Below are 22,027 nucleotides of genomic sequence, written 5' to 3' on the forward strand. Positions count from 1 at the left end.
GAGAGCTAGATGTGCTCAGATGAAACGAGCAGGTTTGTTTAGGGGCTTTTTATGTTTTAATGGAGGACAGTGGACATAGAGGAATGTCATGATGCAGTCTGGACTCAAACCTGCATCTCCACTGGAGCAGAATCACGTGTCGTGTGTTCAGTGCCACATACAGTAAACACTGAACCATTCCCTCACCTCCATGTGCGGCACTGATATGGAGCAATGACGTAAACTCTATTAGACAGCTCTTACAGGCAGTGCTTGTGTTCATTGTTGTCAGGCATAATGTCATTAATGAAGCAGACAGCAGCTGATGAGCAAATAACATGCAATGTGCATATTTGAACATCAGTCACATCTAACTCTTCCCACCGACTGGAAGAGACAGAAAGTGAGTGTGGTTGAAGTTCAAAATGAATTGTATTATATGGGAGGCTAAATACTGAGTGGTTAGAATGGAAACATGCATATTTATGGTAACTGGTTTGTTCTATATTCACATATTTCACATATTCAATATCTATATCACCATGTCAGTTTCTTTATAGGTTGTTCTTGCTAAACAGTACTTTTAATGATTCATGGCAAGCATAAATGATTAGTACGTTTCTGAGTATAATTAAAAAAGCACCCACTAAACTAACGAATAGGTCTAAGTAATATATAACGCTTTAGCTAGTGGGACTTTCAGTTTCTGACTAAATATTGCCTGATGTGTTCAAGCACAGCCCAAAAACCCATGAAGCGTGCTGAATGTCATCGTCACGCACAGTTTGGCACAGTTCCACGCATAATTTGACACCAGACAAACAATTTCGCCCCAAAACAGGACGTCCTTGCTAATACAGAAATTCAAAATAATGCGGCAGTAAGTTTTCATGGCCATTGAAGAAGCACGAAGTTACACTGAAACACGAAGTTACATTGTAACCCGACGAATGTGTGACGCCAGCGGATCGTAGCCAATCAAAATCGCTTGGCGGTAAAGTGGGCGGGGCGTGCTGTTTATTATTTACAGTGCTGGCATTCGAAAGCACATTTCACTGCTCCAGTGTCTCTAGAATAAATGATTATCATTTCTGCATGTCCTGGAAGCAATTATAAATTTGTTACAGCTTAGGCTGTTTGCTGTTTTTACATAAGGACGGAATTCGAGAGGAATAATTTAATTTAATTTAATTTAATTTAATTTAATATAATTTAAATTAACCAAAATGGACATTTTTGGACAAAATAAGTCACAGGCAAACAGCACCATTCCGACTGAAAACTGGACATCTGTGAGTAATTTTACAGCTTTTCATTACAACTATCACAGACTTTCGTGTACCTCGCACAGGATATTTTCTTTAATGGTCTTTTTAAATGACAAAATGATCGCAAAGTTATTTGAGAAGTAATAATCAATAAAAGTAGGCTACACTGATTCTTATTTAGCAAGTTAATGGATCACTGATTTCATGCATTGTCATAATCTCATAAAAATAGTCTACCCATGTTACGATTTGATGTTCTGCATGCTTAAAATGAACAGACAAATTAAACAAACTATTCTTCTTTTCCTTTTCTCAGATATACTCTATAGTTCGATGGATTCAAATAATAATGGCCGTCCTAAGGTATCTATTCAATCATTTTCCTTTAATGTTGCAGTCGTTTAATAAAGAGACACGTATTAATCAATGTTTATGTCTTTCATACTTATATATTTCTTAATGATTTGACCCTCAGCATCTTAGGGGCTGGCTCCATAATCTTTTATGCAATTGTTAAAGGACTAGTAAGAAAACCAGAGGTAAGCCTCCATCATCTGTTACGCTACTGTGATTTATTAATAAGATGTTCAAACCAGCATGTCATTTTGACCAGTGTAACACACCTGTGTTTCAGGTGCTGCCGTTGTTCTTGTTGAGTTTAACAGACCTGCTGTTGGCTCTGAGCTGGATGTGTGGAGGTCTTCTCTTCACCCAGTCCTGTGACGCTTACGACATCTGCTACAACCTCCACATAGTGGAGCAGGTACAAAACCCACACGTTATCATGCAGATGTAATGCTTACCACAGGCAAAAGAAGATACTTCCTCTTTGTGTCTCTGTACATGCCGTGTTTTTGCATCACACTTCCACAAATAAAGCCTCATTGCACAGGAGCAGTCATCTTCGATTGAACGTTAAAGCAATAGTTTACCCCAAAATAAAAAGGCTAAAAATTTACTCACACTCAGGCCATCTCAGAAGAGTTTATTTCTTCATGGGAACAGATTTGAAGGAATGTAGCATTGCATCAGTGTCTCAGCAATGGATGCTCTGCAGTGAATGGGTGCCGTCAGAATGAGAGTCCATACAGCTGATAAAAACATCACAATGATCCACAAGCAATCCACACCTCTCCAGTCCATTGTGAAGACAAAAGATGAAACAAATCCATCATTAAGACATTAAAACCATTGCTTCCGGTATCCATTATATTGCATTCTCTAGTAAAAAAATGTTGTCTCATCTGAATCAGGAGAGAAATATGCGCAGATCAAGCATCATTTACAAGCCAAAACAATCTAAAACAGCATAATTATGGATTATGGACTCATATTTTGGCCAGAAGTGACCGTTTAAAGTTTAAACGTCTTAATGATGGATTTGTTTCTTACAAACACTCAGCTTTTGTCTTCTCCAGACATTAACTGATGGACTGGAGTGCTGTGGATTACGTGTGGATTATTGTGATGTTTTTATCAGCTTTTTGGACTCTCATTCTGTTGGCACCCATTCACTGCAGAGTAAAAACCAACTAATAGTTGGTGCAATTACTTTTTTGAAAATGATGTGATTGCAGAAAAATGTAAAGTCTTTAGCCAATAATTTGTTGTTCGATTGCCTTTTAAATGTAAGTGCTAAAAAAGAAAGAAACACAAATGAAGGAGGGACCATTTTAACCCTGTGCTTCATTCCTGCATCCTGCCAATGCTCTGCAGGGCCTAAACATATGCTTCTCATCACTAAAGCCTGTTTGTTTGGCATTTAGTTAAAAAAACTCACAGAGAAGAAAAGCATGTGTGTTTGGGCAGTTTCACGTCAAAAACAAGCTGTTCTCAGCTCAGACCTTAAAACCAGTGAGCTCTAAAGCACAAAACAAACCTGGAACTGGGACGAGTCTGAAAAAGAAGTGGAGCAGCAAATTTGATTCATATTCTTTGCCCTGATATAATTAGTTCTGACCCACTTTTAACGTCTGCACGTGTTCGTTTATAACAGTGGATTGTCATGGCTGTAACGTAATGTGTAGAGCCGAAGTTCACTCTATAGTGTTTAATTGGTTCGGTTTCTCAAGACTTGTAACACTCACAAATCCTCTATATTAGATTTCCTTAAACTAACCTAACCTGAAAAATAAAATTCCAGTTGATTTTGGTTGGTCTCTTAAATAACCTAAAATTAAATATTTAGTCACTTCAATATTTTCCCCATTACAAAAAAAGGTAACACTGCTTAAAACTGTGACACAGAAACATCAAATTGGTCATTTTCTCAACTTTTACAAATATCGAAGTGTTGGCTGCATTTGTTAAGCTCAGCAATCATTTATTAAACAAATAATAGTGTTAGCCCCTATTTAAACCCCTGCTATTTGTGGGAAAATGCGCAGGATTTGACTTTTGAAACCATCCTCCATGCGGAGAAAACGCCCTGAGGTTTGGAAATCCCTGCCCGAGCTCATGTGACACACTCACTGATGACTCAAACCTGAGTTTATTACAAACGTTTACATTTTTAGAGCTCAGAAACAAGTAAATGACTAATCAGAACGCTCTTATCCATCCATTTTGTCTCATCACGGGGAGTCACTGCATTGTAAAATATTATATAACATGTCATTTTAATCAAGCGTTATTACAGTTCTCTGCTATTAATCCAGGAAAACATAATCATACTAAAAACTAAACTGTAATAGCATTCAGCAGTGTACAAGTGAGCAAACCATAGTTCTCCCAAAAATGACAGTTCTGCAAAGCTCTTTTGCTGTATATTGTATAAACTGGTTTTATAGTATTTTTATGGTACCGTTTTGTCACTTTTGGAGCTTATCAGCATCAGTTCGCCTTTGCATGATCTCTGTGTATTTCACTCGTTGTGTTAATGCAGTATTGCAGTGAATATGACACAGTGCTCTACTTCATCCCACTGACGTATTTCACTGTGCCTTTTTAAATAGAGCAAATTGGGTACATAGTTTTAGGATTGTTAGAATCAGGCAATACACACCCTGATCAAATATAACTAACAGCTATCCTCCTGTTGCACTCACCTGTGCTTGAAGCAAAACAGAAAGAAAAACCATGTTTGCATTTCTAAGAAAGATATGCTATCTTTAACATACAGAGATTTCTCAATCCTGGAATGTCATTCAGCTCTTTGCTTTGCTTTGACATGAATGTCAACAAAGGTGCTGTAAGAAAGTGTTTCCAAACCCTGGCCCTGGAGTCCCTTGTGAAAAACAATTGCACTTAATGATATTGAATGTACATTTGTAGGGAACTTCAAATCTCAAAAGTATGTGACCCTGGACCACAAAACCATTCTTAAGTGTCGATTTTATAAATAATCAAAATAATAAATCTAATAAATAATCTTTCCATTGATGTATGGTTTGTTAGGATAAGACAATATTTGGCAGAAATACAACTATTTGAAAATCTGGAATCTGAGGGAGCAAAAAAATCAAAATATTGAGAAAATCACCTTTAAAGTTGTCCAAATCAATTCTTAACAATGCATATTACTCATCAAAAATTACGTTTTGATATATTTACAGTAGGAAATTTACAAAATATCTTCATGGAACATGATCTTTACTTAATATCCTAATGATTTTTGTCACAAAAAAAAAAAATATAAAATTTACACACACACAGTATATTTTTCTATATCTACAAAAATACACCACAAAATAAATAATACTTCTTTTGTTCCACCATCACAAAAAAAAAAAAAACTGTGCATGCCTACAATATAATATTAATGAAATAAAAGGCCACTTAAGTGACTTGAACAGGGATACTTTGATTCTTAACACACTTAAATGCATTTTCAAAACATGTGCACTTTGTAATAATGTCAAATTAAAAGTTTTACTTTATGTACATTTTAAACCATTTTGTTGTAATAATATTTTGTTGTGCTTTAAAGAAATACACTTATTTTTATGCGTTGACTAACTACTAAAGCACATGAAGAGAACTTGATTATAATTTTAACTCTGGTGTGCTATTTGATATTACATTTAAAGTTAATATATTTTAAATGTACTAAATCGCAACTTCATCATTAAATGTGTAATTACAAATATGTTTAAATACATGACTATAGAAATGACATTAAAGTATATTTTAGTTTACCATAAATGCTTGTCAGTACATTCAGTGGTACACTTTAACCATATTTCAAAGAAAAAATAAATAATTATGAAACTACATTTAAAGATGAGCTTAAATCAGGATAGTTCACTCAAAAATGAAAAAATAAATAAAAATAAATGCTTTTAATTTACCCATCCTCAGGCTTATCCAAGATGTAGGTGATTTTTTTCTTCAGGAGAAGAGTAAGATTTTTTATTTGCTGAAACGGTGATCCATAGAGATTCATATAAAGCAAGTCAGCAGCTGTCCATTTCTAGAAATAAAAAAAGCATATAATTGAACACAGAATTAATCCCGTGGCTCCTGACGATATATTGAGTTCTTATGAAGCGAAATGATCAGTCTGTGCAAGAAAATGCACATTATTCACAACATACTCCAGAGCCTCAGGCAAACAGGGAAATCTGATTATTTTCCACAAACTGGTTCTTCCAGAATTCACTAGTTTAATTAAGCACTAAGCATTCTTCTTATTCTGAAAAGTATGATGACGTGTACTTGTTTTGCACAAGGGGAAGCCCGTCTGCACACATTTGCATGTCTCTCTCATCTCACACACCTGGTCTCCACTAACTAACTGCTGGCCTGAATCAGGTGTTTGGTAAGGGAGAAACAAACTGTGCTGTGTTGAGGCTCTCAGGGTCAGGGTTGGAAAGCACTGCAATCACATATTAATGCGAGAGATGTGGCTTACTGTACTGCGCCAACATGGTTTGAATGTGGATGTGAACTATAGCTGAAATATCTTAAACTTTATTAACTTCTCCCTTTGACTTTCACATCCTACAGACGCTTTACATGGCCTCGTTCTTCTACACGCTGCACTATGTTTGGGTGCTCTACACAGGACTGATGGGGAAGTACAGGAGACTCAATGGTTTCCCAGGCGAGGTAATCGGCTCACCCTTATGAACAGGTTTATATGACGGTAATAAAGCAGCATACGATAGACTGCATGTAAACGCTGGCGATGCTGACTGGCTTGTTTATTACAGAATCCAGCAAACACAAGAAGCTGCAGGTGTCTCGGTCCTTTCCTGTCATGGTGAGAACATAAATTATACAAAATATCACTCAAACTGAATCCATTAAATATTGATGGAGCAACATAATTTGTGCAAAGAAATGATAAAATAAGTTCTGATTAAAAATCACATAAGTACTTGTTTAAAAGCAGATGTAGTGTCAATTTACCCCAATTTGCCATCATATGTGAGTACTTTGATATAGAATGGTGTTTGGTCATCTGACTGTCTGTCCTGATCTCTCCATACAGTCTTTTGCCTTTAATGCTCACGGCGCCCGTCTTTGTAGCAGGAAACATGTTTCGTTGTTACACAAACTTCACCCAGCCCTACAGGTCAGTCAGAATACATGCACACATGCACAGAAAATTATTAATAAACTGTACTTTCTCATTACTTATTACTTAGTCATCATTCACAGCTTTTAATTTGAATTAAACCTGTTGTTATTAGGACTTATTGCATGCAGTTCAGTAGTTTCATCTAACCATCGTTTAGTTGTGTGAATACGTTGTTTGAGATGATGCTAATGCAGATGTGATTGTCTTCCAGATGTTTGCTGATGCATACTGGCGCTGTGTATCTCACATCATCCGTAAATACAAAAATGACAGCATGTAGTGTCATTCAAGACTACTGCATGACCATATTCCTTACCACCTTCCTTATGACCTTCATCGGCATCACCGTGAGCCCTCTTTAACATTAAGCATGTCTTGATCTCATTTTTGAATACCTGAGCTAGTTATGATTTAAATGCACACTACTGTTCAAAAATTTCAACAGTGATATTGTCAAATATTATACGTGAATATCTGTTAAAATGTAATTGATTCCTGTGATCAAAGCTAAATTTTCAGTATCATTACTCCAGTCTTCAGTGTCACATGATCTTCAGAAATCATAATAATATGATGATTTGCAAACAAATAATCATCTCCAAATATTATTAAAAATCAAAAAAATATAATGTCTTCAAATATACTTTGAAATCGGGATTCCACAAAAATATTTTATTTGAATATCTTTTGTCTTTAAAATGGTCTCTACTGTCTCTTTTGTTCATCTTATTGTATTAATTTCTTTCAAAAAAAGTCTTACTGACCCCAAACTTTTGAACAGTAGCATAAGCGAACATTAGGCTAAAGATATATGATTCTCCAGACTGTGTGACTCGATCATAATCTCATTGTAATCCTCGTTTTATTTTCAGACTCTCATGTGTAAAGCTCGCTCCCTGTACAAGCGTATCATCACGTCTCAAGGTTTTTTCGCTGACAATCATTGGGAAACTCTGCGTCTCCTGGAACGGCGTATGCTGCTTTATCCCTCAGCCTTCTTCTTCTGCTGGGGACCAGGTCAGCACACATTTGAAAACATTAAAACATTTAAAAGTTAAAACATATATATAATGTTACTGAGGTGCTAAAGCAGCCAATGAGGAAGATTTTTCTCATTTCCCTTGTCAGTTTTGTTTAGATAAATTGCAGTTTATTATTTTATTATATTAACAACCCCTGCACATGCATAACACTCCAAATAAAACTCAGGCCTACATTTAAGATTTATGTATTTTAATTACATATAATTTTCCATCCATTTAGATTACACAGTTTTAGCATAAACAAACCAATAAACTTAATGTGATGCATTACGTATATGAATCATAAATGAAACGGTAAGATTTCTGCACTTAAAAATTCCTGGAATAGTTCATTATTAACTACTTCCGTCTATTTGAATTTATTTAAATGAGCAATATCACACGAGTAGCAGTGCGATTTGGATGTAGGTAATCACAGCGTGCTGATATACAACCATATCGCACGGCTACGATGTGATATTGCATTTATACAACAGTTCGAGGACACGAGTGTGTAAATTAAAAAAAGACAACTACAGAGTGTCTATAAAAAACCCTCTTTTGTGCAGAACTACTTTCTTCTGTCACGGAATCAAATCTCAGTTTGATAGTTTAACAGCTGAGCTCAAGATCCGTTACTAATTCAAAAACGTCACTTTACGTTGAGTACTTATTGTATTACTATATTAAAAGCTCACTGAATTATGTATTATAAGAGAGGGATGGACTGAGCGAATGTGATTACCTGCATCTGATACAGCATTCATTCTCCAGCTCAATCTCTTATTCACAATAAAACATTAGTCTGAATCTTCGCTGAGGAAAGCGATATCTTTGTTGTACTGTCCTTTCATCTATTAAGGGTGATTTCCAATGACAGCTCTGCTCACTGCATTTGTTGGCTGCTTCACAAGCTGTTGTTGGAAGTAAAAAAAACTTCCTTGTTTACAACCCTGTTTCAGTCTCTATCAACATAAAAGTCTTTACCGAAGACTCACTCAGAAAAACTTGTCGCCAACTAATGGTGGAAGAATATAACTTATCACAATCACAAACACTGTTTCTCAATACTAAATACTATTATTAAATACTACTATTATTTATTAAATAATTATATTTAATAAACAACAACAGCCATCATAAAAGTTGCTTGGCAATTCAGTCAAAAATACAAAGGCAGCGCTCTGATATACTGCATTAAAGTTATAAAAATATAAAGTTATGAGACTTTGCTCTCAGCCAAAACTGTTTGCTCTGGAACAAATAATAGATTATTGAGACCAAAGACTGCCCCATTAGATTTACCCAAAACAAATTATATCTCACGTTTAAATATAATAGCGCTGAATGGCCGCTGACGCCCTAGAGCTCATATCTCTGAAAACATCGAAGAAAATAGTAGTTATCTTTGTTAACAAACCGCATTTTTTGAAGTCTAAACACACTACATTCTCGCCTAAAAAACTCTTAAAACTTGTGACACAAAACAGTATTATTTATAAAATTATAGTGGATTTGGGTGTCCGCCGTGACACTGGCTGTGAGAAATACAAACAGCGATGAAACTGTTATCACTAGAATATTGCATTCCTGGAAAAGACTCTCAGCCAATCAGATTTGAGAACCAGAAAGAAATGTTGTATAAATAATAATATTTTCAATTTGCTGAGAATGAGCTTTAATCTGTTCATTATGAAGAAGAATAAATGGATTCAGTTAAAAAGTATGAACAAGGTCCAAATATGGCTACTTGTGGAACAAGCAATATTTAATTAATTAAAATGTATGAGATTGAAACAAACAAATGATAACTATATAAACCTATAGATATTTTGTATATAAAACATACACCTCATTAGAACTATTACAGAAACCCTACCTGTTTCTTATTGTTTCAATTATGTATGACTGACAATTAAGTTTATGTTAAATCAAAATGTGTAATCAAAATGGATATAAATTTTATATGCAATTCAAATACATAAATCTTAAAAATAGCTTGTTAATAACTTCACGTAATTAATTACAATTAACTCTTTTTGAGTGAAAAAAATCCACAGATAAACACTCTCTCTCTCCAGCATCTTCACTCTATGATTTTTTGTGATCTCGTCTTTATTTCAGCAATATTTCTGGCCACTATGATGTTGGTGAAACCGGACATAATAGAGGGAAGGATGGGAGTGGTTCTCTACATCCTACAGGTTCGCCAAAATACATAAAAACTCCTAGTAAACTAATCACATTACCCTCGCATGCCAGTGTGCTGTAACATGTTCCTGTTCTCGACAGGCCTTCACCTCCGCCTCTCAGGGTCTGCTGAACTGTCTGGTGTACGGCTGGACGCAGCAGCACTTTCGCTCTCTCAGCAGCGGCAGCATCATACGGGACGCCTCCACCCAGACTCCACTGCTGCGCTCACAGAAACCAAACTATGCTGCTTTGCGCTCTACTGCATCACTCACCAATTTTGTCTGATGGAAGGACACACAAGAATCCCTGCAATGCATTGGGAAGACACTTCAAACCAAAGCCACCGGGGGATCAAACCCATGACTTGGCTGTTGCGAGCGTCATGCTCTACACATTGAGCTTCCTGAGCCAGTACAGCACACACTAACTCAAGACTGAAACAAGTGAAGTATCGTTGTGGTCTAACAGACGCGTTTAGTCTTGATAAAACCAGCCAGAGCAGAAGTGTTTGCTTTGCTGTTGTATTATTAACACCAGATGCCAGATAAAGACGCTTTGCTGAAAAGGCAGCTTAATGTTTTTTTCTACTTTGGTTTTGTTTTAAGATTTCAGATGCTGCACCTGCTGCTAGTTTAGCTGAGAAACCCACTTCAAGAAACTGTTTCATTATCCAGCCTCTACTACTAGCTTTTACAATGACATGATCGAGACTTTCACAGCGCACTGCTGAACTATCGAAAAGGGAAAGACCGAAGGGGGATTACAGACAGAGGAAAATAGTTCTGAAACAGGATCTGAGAAGACAATGCTGCTGCTTTCCATCCAAAAAAAACCAAAACAAACAAAACCTGAACCCACCTACACAAGTGTTTAGAGTGCAGGTATCAGTCACTGCTAAAGGAGCATGAAACAAATCATTCATCCTTCAAAACAATACTTCTCAATGGAGCTGATGAGAAATATTAGCCGGGAAAAGACTCATATGAACCTGTCAAGATAGTAGCAATGAATCCTGAATAAGCATTTTGCTTAAAATGAGGTCTTTACAGTCATGGAAAAGCTGGAAATATTTAGAAATTGTGGTTTTCAGGTTCGGAAAAGTTCTGAAATACTCTTAACAGGATTGTTTCACCCCAAAAGTAATATCCTTTCATCTTTTACTTCGTTCCAAACCCCAAAAAAATGTTATCTTTGAAACACGGATGAAGATATTTTTAATGAAACCTTGATATTTCTGTCCCTTCACTGACGCTGATGATTCAAAAAGTTCATAAAGGCATCATACAAGAAATCCAGTAATCCAAGCTTTCATAAGAGACACGATCGGTAGATGCAATATTTAATTCTCATATATACACAATGATCTACGCACATCCATAGAGCACATACAATATTCTCTCACGCAGAACAAACCTCTCATATGAATGACTTTTTACCATGTGTGTGACCTTTCAGTGGAGGGAAGGACAGAAGTCTCTCAGGTTTTCATTAAAATCATGATCTTCATCGAAGTTTCAAAGCTGAACAAAAATCTTGTGGGTTTCAAGAGACATGAGGGTGAGTAAATGATGACAGTGTTTTCATATTTGGCTGAACTATCCCTTTACAATGTCTTAGAAAATTTCTATAGTTGCTAACTTTTTTCTAGTTATGCTTTGTTTTAAAATATGTTTTTGACTAGAAACTGGAGTGCAATCTCTGTTGTGTTTTAAAAGTCCTTGTTCAGTAATTACAAACAGCTGGAAAAATCATGTTAAAAAGTTCATTTGTTAAAAAAGTGCGGGAATCCTATAACACCTATTTATATATATAGGTATATATACTGTTTTCCCATTTTAGTTTGGCACACACATTTATCACATGACAGAATGACTTTAATGAAGTATTTTATATGCATGTGTGTACATAGTCTTTCCACATTAAAATGCTGTTAAAAATGTATGAAATATTTTAATAAAATGTATTAGGTGCTGATGTTTTGGGGTGGTTGATTTCAGATTTGTACAAATGTATTCCTGCTCTAATTCTCTGCAAAATACTGCCACCTGCTGAAACAAGCCAACATTATTACATACTGCTCTCGCCAACATTATTTTTATATCAACAGTTTATGGAGGACCAAACCTGTAGAAATTCCTAATAAATGAATGAATAAATAAATGTATATAAATAGGAAAATAAATATACATACACACGACGGACAGAAATATAAATAAAAACAATAATTAAAAATGTGAAAATAAATGTATAAATAAATACAAGAGGAAATAAATACGTATAACAACAATTTTTTTTAGAATTAAATAAGCATAAAATAAATAAAAAATAAATTAAAGAATAAAAATGAAAAATAAAGTTAAAATAAATAAAGTTATTAATTGAAATTGAATTAAACATTCAGTCATTAATTCTGCGAGATTGGTCCTCCATATAGTTACAAAGAGAAATACATCTAAATATTAATTCACAGAAATAAAAAAGGTATAACAAAAGTGAAATAAAAAACAAACACAAATATAGAAATACAATCCTCAAGGAAAGGCCTTAGTGAACAAATGTTTTAAATGTACAGTGAAAGTCAATAAGGCCCGGAACTACAAAGGAACCGACAGAGAAGAGCAGAAGCTCATGAATATTAAATGCACTCACACGCACGTGTCTATCACAGCATCCAATCAAACAGCCGCAAGCAGACATCCCGGAAACCGTGAGCCAATGAAAACACGCAGGAAACCTTGCAACATTAGGAGCAATCATGTGTAAGAGAATAATAGTGCCACTCCAGATCACTCACAGAGAAGGAGGTCAAGTTTCAGAAAGATTTATATTCCACGGCCATCCTAGAGAGTTATATTTCAAAACATGGAGAACAAACGGACCATTAATTTTGGCGCGGGACCAGCTAAACTTCCACAGCCGTGAGTTAGTGCATCCCTAAACAAAATGGTGCGTTATTAGGATTATTCATTGTTTCACACTAAATATTTGATTATGTTTTCATTACTTAGAGAAGCATAAATAAGGCAGCGCGATCATCATATCAGTACTCCTATCAGTTACAAAGCACTGCGCATGCAGAAATATATCGTGATAATGAGTGCGCAGGATGGTTGTGCAATGTTAAATAAACACGTGCGTTTCTGCTGGGCGAGATGTGCAATGTTGCGTCAGCCGCAATCTGGCTTCAGATTCGCCTTTGTGACTGAACTCTAGAGCTGCAAATAAGTACACTCCATACATTCAAATCGGTTCAGAGCACATTTAAATGCCAAAGAAAGGTGTGAAAGCTTACATTCACATCATTAGTAGCATGCTCTCTCATTAGGTAACTCACTATTTCTGAGTGTTGTTGGTTGTTTACTTCGCAGAAGTTCAGGGTTTTAGTTGTTTCTCTCCAGTGCAGTGTCCTGTTGTAAACTGTTAATGATTGCATGGGCGATTTCACCATGGATTCACACAAGTCGTGTTTCCATGGTTTTATCTTTTTCACTGAGGTTGCTAGGATACTGAACTTAAAGATGGTCACAAATAGAAGGACTTTCATTTAAAGAAATACTTGAAGATGAAGGATTTGCTCAACATTAAATGTGCCCTAGGGCATCATCCAAGATGTAGATGAGTTTGTTTCTTCATCAGATTTGGAGAAATGTATCATTGCATCAGTGTCTCAGCAATGGATGCTCTGCAGTGAATGGGTGCCGTCAGAATGAGAGTCCAAACAGCTGATAAAAACATCACAATACAGCCATTTGACTCCATTCCATCAATTAATATCGTGAGAAAAACTGCATGTTTGTAAAAAAAAAAAAAAAAAATCCATCATTGAGATGATTTAACGTTAAACTGTCACTCCTGGCCAAAATATGAGTCCATAATCCATAAAAACACTTCCTCCAGTGAAAAAGTCCATCTCCTGTTGTCTCTCACATTTCTGAGTGAACTATTCCTTTAAGGGAATATTCCTTTCTAACTATCCTTTTCTAAAGACCTTCTGTTTATGGTTGTACAGGCAAAGCCATATATATATATATGTATATGTGAAATTATTATTATAATAATGAGTTATTGAATGGATATTATTCTATTCTTAGGTTTTTACTCCAAGCACAGAAGGAGCTGCTGGATTACAGTGGCACTGGGATAAGCATTCTTGGTAAGGATCTGTATTTTTAAATATATACGTTTGTGTGTGTAATGCCGTGTTTTTGAGGCATTTATTTCTCCTTTTGCAACCAGAAATGAGCCACAGATCGTCTGATTTCTCCAAGATCATAAACACTTCTGAAAACCTTCTCCGTGAACTTCTGTGAGTGTTTACATCTGTCCCTCAATCGGAGATTAATGTCTTTGTTCATATTCCGTGACAAATGTATAATCTGTGTTGTACAATTTGAACAGGAACGTACCTGAAAACTATAAGATACAGGTTCTGCAAGGTGGAGGCTCGGGACAGTTCAGCGGGATCCCTCTCAATCTGATCGGTCTGAAGGAGGACAGGTGTGCGGATTATCTGGTCACGGGGACGTGGTCTGCGAAGGCAGCAAAAGAGGCAGAGAAGTATGGAAAAGTGAACGTGATCCATCCGAAACTGGATAGCTACACCAGTGAGTAATCACAGCTATATTTATTAATGCTGAGTGAACAGAAGATCTTTATAAAACACTATTTGTCTTCTGAAATATGTTTATATTTTTACATTCTTTCCAAAAGAATTGTTGTGTCCCTTGTGAAAAAGAAGTACACTTTAGCATACTTTTAAAAAGAGCGCTTAGTATGAAAGCAATATAGTTTGAAAGAATATATTTATGTGTGAACTGAATGTCATGCTTTCAGGCACTTATATGCATGTTAATTGCAATTATATTAGAGTTTAAATTTATATTAAATGCAATTTTTTTTTGACACACTTAAGTAGAACTTAAATACATCTTCAAATGTAATTTCAGAATTTATTTTATTGTCTTTGAAATATGAAATATAAAGTTTACTGCTGAATGTACTGACAAGCATTTATGGTTAACTAAAATATACTTTAATCTCATTTCTATTGCAACTTATATTTAAATATACTCGTAATTGCACATTTTAATGATAAAGTTGAAATTTAGTATATTTAAAATGTGAACTTTTTTAGTATTTTAGTCAACACATCAAAATAAATGCACTTACAGCATGACAGAAGATTATTAAAACATTTAAAGCTTTTAATTTAACATTACAGCAGACTACTTAAAAAAATACTAAATAAGCACATTAAGAAACATAGCCAAGAAAGTACATCTAAGTGGCATTTTATTTCATTAAATGCACTTATAGCATGACAGAAGATTATTAAAACATAAAGATTTAAAATGTACTTTAAAACTTTTAATTTTACATTATTGCAAAGTGCACTTTTTAAAAGTGTATTTTAGTGCATTAAGAAACATAGCCAAGAAAGTACATCTAAGATGCATTTTATTTCATTCATATTATATTATCAGCAAGTACAGTTTAAAAAATACACCTACGATGATGTATACGTCAAATGCACATTTAATAAAAGTGAAGCACAATATTTTTCCAGAAGGGGCTGCACAGCTCTGGTCCTCACATGACTTGTAGTGATGAAGCAAACTTTATTTTCCCAGAAATACCAGACAGTAGCACTTGGTCGCTGAATCCTTCAGCATCTTATGTCTACTACTGCTGCAATGAGACGGTGCACGGCGTTGAGTTTGACTTCATCCCGGACACTAAAGGAGTGGTTCTGGTCAGCGACATGTCATCCAACTTCCTCTCCAGGCCAGTAGATGTGTCGAAGGTTGGTGATACTCCTTCAAGTTCATTGTTGTTGTCATAAAAGCTCTTCACATATATCATAAGGTCCTAATTGTTTTGTTAATGCTGTGAGTCTCTGTCCGTTTCTACAGTTTGGTCTGATATTTGCCGGCGCGCAGAAGAATGTGGGCTGTGCCGGTGTGACGGTTGTCATTGTCAGAGAGGATTTGATGGGCAAGGCCCTGAAAGAGTGTCCTATTATACTGGACTATCAGGTGCAGGCTGGCAATAACTCGCTCTACAAACACTCCTCCATGCTTCAGGTACGACTTTTCTTTGTTCATCATACAGTGTCTCTGTAGACTTCAATTAAATGACATACATAATAATTATCAGCTTGCTAATTCTAGGTAGCTATATAAAAGCTTACCAAACAAGCAGCAGTCCGATTTTTGACTTCTTTTAAAATCATTTTTGAAAGAGATTCTTCTGCTCACCAAGGCTGCATTTATTTGAACAAAAATACAGTAGAAACATTAAAATTTTATAATAATTTACAATTTAAATGAACCGTTTTCTATTTGTATATGTAGTAAAAAAAAAAAGTTTATTTCTGTGATGTGAAGCTGTATTTTCAGCATCATTACTCCAGTCTTCAGTGCAACATCATCATAAATCATTCTAATATGATGATTTGCTGCTCAAGAAACATTTCTGATTATTATCAATGTTGAAAACATTTGTAATGCACAATAAAGTTTTTGTGGAAACTGTGAAAGCCTAAATTTAGGCTATTTATAATTCTGTGCATTAATTTTGAATTTAGTAAATAGCCAATATCCAATCTGTGTTTTTCACAATTTTTACAAACAATTTCAATGGCATTCCCAGTCAGATTTTTAATTAAGGTTTTATTAGGGATGCACCCGATATGAAAATTTTTGGCCGATACCGATATTTTATTTTTATTTGAAAGCCAATAACTGATATCTTGGCCAACAAATCTATATCCAAATTTTTATATACTTTTTGAGAGCCTGATTATAAAAAAGGTCTCCTCATTAAATGCCACATCCCAAACACTTCAACATAAGCAGCCTAGTTTGAACAGTGTACATTTTAAAAATAGTATTACATTACATTTACATTTAGTCATTTAGCAGACGCTTTTATCCAAAGCGACTTACAAATGAGGACAATGGAAGCAATCAAAACAACAAAAGAGCAATGATATATAAGTGCTATAACAAGTCTCAGTTAGCCTAAACACAGTATACGTAGCAAGGGACTTTTAAATAATATAATAAATAAAAAGAAAACAGATAGAATAGAAAAAGAATCGAGCAAGCTAGTGTTAGAGGTCTTTTTATAAATTGTATAATAAATGAAAAGAAAATAGATAGAATACAAAAAGATTAGAAAGGTAGTTAGATATTTTTTTTTTTCAAATAGAATTAGAATAGTGAGTGCAAAAGTTAGAGGGTCAAATAAAGATGGAAGGAGATGTGTTTTAAGCCGATTCTTGAAGATGGCTAAGGACTCTAAGCTGCTGGGATGAGTTGGGCAGGTCATTCCACCAGGAAGGAACATTTAATTTAAAAAGTCTGTAAAAAGTGACTTTGTGTTTCTTTGGGATGGCACAATCAAGCGACGTTCACATGCAGAACGCAAGCTTCTAGAGGGCACTTAAGTCTGAAGTAATGAATTTAGGTAAAGGGGTGCAGAGCCAGTGGTGGTTTTGTAGGCAAACATCAATGCCTTGAATTTTATGCAAGCAGCTATAGCCAGTGCAAATTGATAAATAGAGGTGTGACGTGTATTCTTTTTGGCTCATTAAAAATTAATCTTGCTGCCGCGTTTTGGATTAATTGTAAAGGTTTGATAGAACTGGCTGGAAGAACTGCCAAGAGAGCGTTGCAATAGTCTAGCCTGGACAGAACAAGAGCTTGAACAAGGAGTTGTGCAGCATGTTCGGAAAGAAAGGGCCTGATCTTCTTGATGTTGAATTAAGCAAATCTGCAGGACCGGACAGTTTTAGCAATGTGGTCTGAGAAAGTTAGCTGATCATCAATCATAACTCCAAGGTTTCTGGCTGTTTTTGAAGGAGTTGATGGTGAAATTGTGATGAAACAATGGGTTTGCTGGAACCACAAGCAGTTCTGTCTTGGCAAGGTTGAGTTGAAGGTGATGGTCCCTTCATCCAACAAGAAATGTCTGTTAGACAAGCTGAGATGCGGTCGGATCATTACTCGTATCATCAGGATGAATGAGAGGTAGAGTGAGTGTCATCAGCATAGCAATGGTATGACAAGCCATGTTCTGATGACTGAACCTAATGGATGCCATGTAGACAAGAGAAGAGAATGGTCCCAAGAACTGAGCCCTGAGGCACCCCAGTAGTTAGGATGCTGGCGACTTGGACACCTCACCTCTCCAAGATACTTTGAAGACCTATCTGAGAGGTAAGACTCAAACCCGGACGGAGTGCGGTTTCCTGAGATGCCCTTTGTCAGTAGGGTTGACAGGAGGATCTGGTGATTAACCGTGTCAAAGCAGCAGACAGATCAAGCAAGAAAAGTATTGAAGATTTGGATTCCGCTCTTGCCAGTCTTATGGCTTAAGCAAACTGAGAGCAAGGCAGTCTCAGTTGAATGTCCACTTCTGAAAGGGCCAGACTGGTTGATGTTGAGGAGGTTGTTCTGTGTGAGAAAAGGCAGAGACTTGGTTGAAACACAGTTCAAGGAGTTTATTCAATGAAAAGGAAGAAGGGAAACCGGTCTGTAGTTCTCTAAAAGAAATGGGTTAAGGGTGGGTTTCTTAAGTATTGGGGTTATACAAGCCTTTCTAAATGTTGAGGGAAAAACACCACCAGTGTTAAGGGATGTGCTAATGATGTGAGTGAGTGCAGGTACAACTGCAGGAGAAATGACTTGAAGGAGATGAGATGGAATAGGATCAAGCGGACAAGTAATAGGATGATTAGAAAGAAATGGAGTTTGGAGACTTCTGCCTCAGAGGAGTGAAGAGAAGGATGTGAACGAGTGTGTATGTTTGCTGGTGAGATGTGCTTGATGGGCAGGGTGGTGTGGAAAATTGTGCACTGATGTTTTTAATTGTATTAATGAAAAAACGTGGAAAAGTCGTCAGCTGTTAGAGTTTGATGCCGGAGGGGGAGGAGGGGGACAAAGGAACCAGAAAATGTTTTAAAAAGCATGCGAGAGTTAGACGAAGTGTTAATTTTGTTTTTACTATCCCATTACCAAATTTCATCATAAACAGTCTTACAAATAAATAAAATAATGCGTAAATAATGCAAACAAGTCATCTTAAGTCAAGTCTTTCTGAAGGAAATAATGCATTATTTATCACCTTTAAGATATCGGCCAAATTTTCTTATAGGGCCGATACCGATAACAGAAAATTGAGCATTTATCGGCCGATACCGATATGGTGGCTGATATATCGCACATCCCTACGTTTTACGGTTTTGTTCACATCTTATCTGAAATACCTTAAACTTGATATAATTACTGAAACACACAGCCATGCGGCTGATTTCAAGGTCTGTTTGTAGATCCTCCACACAGATACTTTTTCCAGGCTAAATGAGGAAGAAACTTAATACAAAGTTACAAAACAATATTTTCATTGTCTCTATTTTTTCCAGGAACCCTTTTATGATTCAGTCTTCACCTGTTCCTTTTTTATTTTCTTTTGAACCGTTGGTGGTAACTATGACTTTCACATGCTTGTTCTTCTTACAGTATTTACATCATGGCTTTGGTTCTGGAGTGGATCAAGAACAACGGAGGGGCGGATGCCATGGAACGACTAAACAAACAGAAATCCGACATCATCTATGACATCATCAACCACTCCGATGGATTCTACTCGTCAGTGATTCCGTCGTTATCTGTCCTAATCACATCCTAACATTTTCTAACAAAACACGTGGAGCACCGTTTCACAGATAGAATATAATCTTCTCATACAGAAGGATATTCCTAATGTACAATATTAAACATTCAACTTTTCATTTTTATTCACTATTTAATAGTTAATATATATTTAAAAAAAAAAGGATTTTAGTACAATTAAAACCAGATATTCTTATAATAAAAAGTAATAGTTGACTAATGCAGTATTTTTCCACATTATGCTCTCTCATCAGACTTGAGTTTTTGTCTCAATGAATTCTCGCCCTATTTTTCCCGCGCTGTACGGTCTCTTGCAGGTGCCCGGTTGACGAGGCATGTCGAAGCCGCATGAACATCCCATTCCGCATCGGAAAGAAGGAAGGAGATGAAAGTCTTGAAAAGGCATTCCTGGATGGTGCATCGAAACTTGGCATGATCTCACTTAAAGGACACAGGTGTTGTATGAAAATTAGGAAAACGTTACGCCTGTTTTTGTAATTCATCTAATCGTTTGTGTGGTTTGCATACAGTAGTTTGACAACCAACATTTTCATTTGCTTTTACGGAGGAGTAATGTTGCACAATCTACACTGAATAACTACTGATTCATGCACAATTTAAATGGACAAAAAAAGTTTACAGATAAATCAGTGCTGGTCAGTCTGAGATGATACAGTTAACTTTCAAAATGTAGATGAGTTTGTTTCTGCATCAGGTTTGGAGAAATGTAGCATTGCATCAGTGTCACATCAATGGATGCTCTACAGTGAATGGGTGCCGTCAGGATGAGAGTCCAAACAGCTGATAAAAACACCACAATAATCCACGGCACTCCAGTCCATCAATTAATGTCTTGAGAAGCTAAAAGCTGCGTGTTTCTAAACAAATCCATCATTAAGGCATTTTAACTTCAGTCCATAATCTATAATAACACTTCCTTGTATTTTGGCAATGGTTTGAAGTAAAAACGTCTTAATGGTGGATTTGTTTCTTACAAACATGCATCTTTTCACTTCTCAAGACATTAATTGATGGACTGGAGTGTTGTGGATTATTGTGATGTTTTCATTCTGACGGCACCCATTCACTGCAGAGCATCCATTGCTGAGACACTGATGCAATGCTGCATTTCTCCAAACCTGATGAAGAAACAAACTCATCTACATCTTGAATGGCCTGAGGGTGAATACATTTTCAGCTAATTTTCATTTTCGGTTGATAAAATTCAGTGATAAAATGTGATTTGTCTTCTACACAGTTATGCGCCACTCAGAAATGTATAGAGAATGACTATTCAAATTTGAATACGAGTCTGTCTTGATCTGAATTGCGGTAGCAACCAGGATTTGGAATTTCCAGAAATAAAATGTTTTGATGTTAATTATTTTTAAAGGTTTTTGACTTTTAAGGTAAGGTATGTCTCATCAGTTGAGAACAAATGCATCAGGGAATAAATATCAAATTAGTCCAAATGAATATAATGTTTAGTAACCACATGCTTGCTCTGTCCTTTCAGTGTGTCCTAAAAAAAAAAAAAAAAAAGAACAAGCAAAGCACATTATACAGTGATTGGGTTCTGTATCGTGCCTCATGATTGTTTCACTGTGTATTTCAGGTCCGTGGGTGGCATCCGGGCTTCCCTGTACAATGCTGTGACTGTTGAAGATGTGAAGGCTCTTGCCGCATACATGGAAGAATTCCTTAAGAATCACCGTTAGCTTAAAAGCCTTTTCTGCAAGCAGTAGTTTTAACTTGCGTTAAAAAGGGTTGCTCGATTGAGAGCAGCTTTAAACTGGAGTGACACTAACAGATTGGCTGCATTTCTTGCAACAATTTGTAGCAAATTAATGTAACGTAACAAAACTCTAATTCTCTAACATTTCAATAGCAAATTGTTGTCATTGTTGCCTAACAATGTTTTTTTGTTGTTGTTTTTTTTTTTAACTGACCCTTTTATTTGAATTCTGGTGTGCATTAATGCTTGTGAAGTTGTATTTGAATTGTTTTCCAAAACAGTCCATGTTTTACTAATGTACATGTGTTCGTATCTAAATACTGTGATACAAGTTATACACTACTAAACTGTGCTACAATCACTGCAGTGTTTATTCCTGAAAACAACTGATATTTTGAAGATAAAATAAACACGCATTATGGATATTAATACAAGTATGTCTGCATATGGAAGTATTTGGTCATTTTTGGAGTGTAATATTATCATTTTCTCTTTATTGAATCCATACAGTAACAGTTTACCTAACCCTCCATTCTGTCTTTCGTTGCCAAGTCTAAGGTTTACCTGATAAATTTGATATAACTGTGAATAAAATACATATTTTAGGTTTGGTAGGGACGTCTTTGAAT

General features: G+C 35.8%; 2 protein-coding genes across 2 annotated transcripts; both read left to right on the top strand.

Annotated features, from left to right (window-relative positions):
• The first annotated feature begins 1,002 nt into the window (after positions 1 to 1,002).
• On the top strand, positions 1,003 to 11,372 carry LOC109092816 (transmembrane protein 116-like). Its single transcript, XM_019106545.2, has 11 exons — positions 1,003 to 1,271; positions 1,564 to 1,610; positions 1,723 to 1,786; positions 1,882 to 2,010; positions 6,195 to 6,296; positions 6,401 to 6,450; positions 6,682 to 6,765; positions 6,983 to 7,118; positions 7,644 to 7,788; positions 9,918 to 9,997; positions 10,086 to 11,372. Exons 1-11 carry the CDS (start codon positions 1,206 to 1,208, stop codon positions 10,269 to 10,271), a joined length of 1,089 nt encoding a protein of 362 aa, XP_018962090.2. The 5' UTR covers positions 1,003 to 1,205; the 3' UTR covers positions 10,272 to 11,372.
• A 1,381-nt stretch (positions 11,373 to 12,753) lies between these two features.
• On the top strand, positions 12,754 to 21,835 carry LOC109089869 (phosphoserine aminotransferase-like). Its single transcript, XM_042754542.1, is given in 10 exon segments — positions 12,754 to 12,904; positions 14,078 to 14,139; positions 14,223 to 14,292; positions 14,385 to 14,590; positions 15,617 to 15,789; positions 15,899 to 16,048; positions 16,050 to 16,069; positions 19,511 to 19,639; positions 19,981 to 20,118; positions 21,279 to 21,835. Coding segments are annotated over 10 exon segments (1,107 nt in total). The 5' UTR covers positions 12,754 to 12,848; the 3' UTR covers positions 21,382 to 21,835.
• The last annotated feature ends 192 nt before the right edge of the window (positions 21,836 to 22,027 follow it).

Source organism: Cyprinus carpio, unplaced genomic scaffold, assembly GCF_018340385.1.
Source record: "Cyprinus carpio isolate SPL01 unplaced genomic scaffold, ASM1834038v1 S000006541, whole genome shotgun sequence".
Taxonomy (NCBI): domain Eukaryota; kingdom Metazoa; phylum Chordata; class Actinopteri; order Cypriniformes; family Cyprinidae; genus Cyprinus; species Cyprinus carpio.

What these genes read in the sequence shown, in the direction of transcription:
- LOC109092816 (XM_019106545.2), top strand. Translation starts at nt 1,206, where the DNA reads ATGGACATTTTTGGACAAAATAAGTCACAGGCAAACAGCACCATTCCG. An exon ending in TGACCTTCATCGGCATCACC is followed by an intron (nt 7,119 to 7,643) that starts GTGAGCCCTCTT and finishes TTTTATTTTCAG; the next exon opens with ACTCTCATGTGTAAAGCTCG. An exon ending in TGGTTCTCTACATCCTACAG is followed by an intron (nt 9,998 to 10,085) that starts GTTCGCCAAAAT and finishes TGTTCTCGACAG; the next exon opens with GCCTTCACCTCCGCCTCTCA.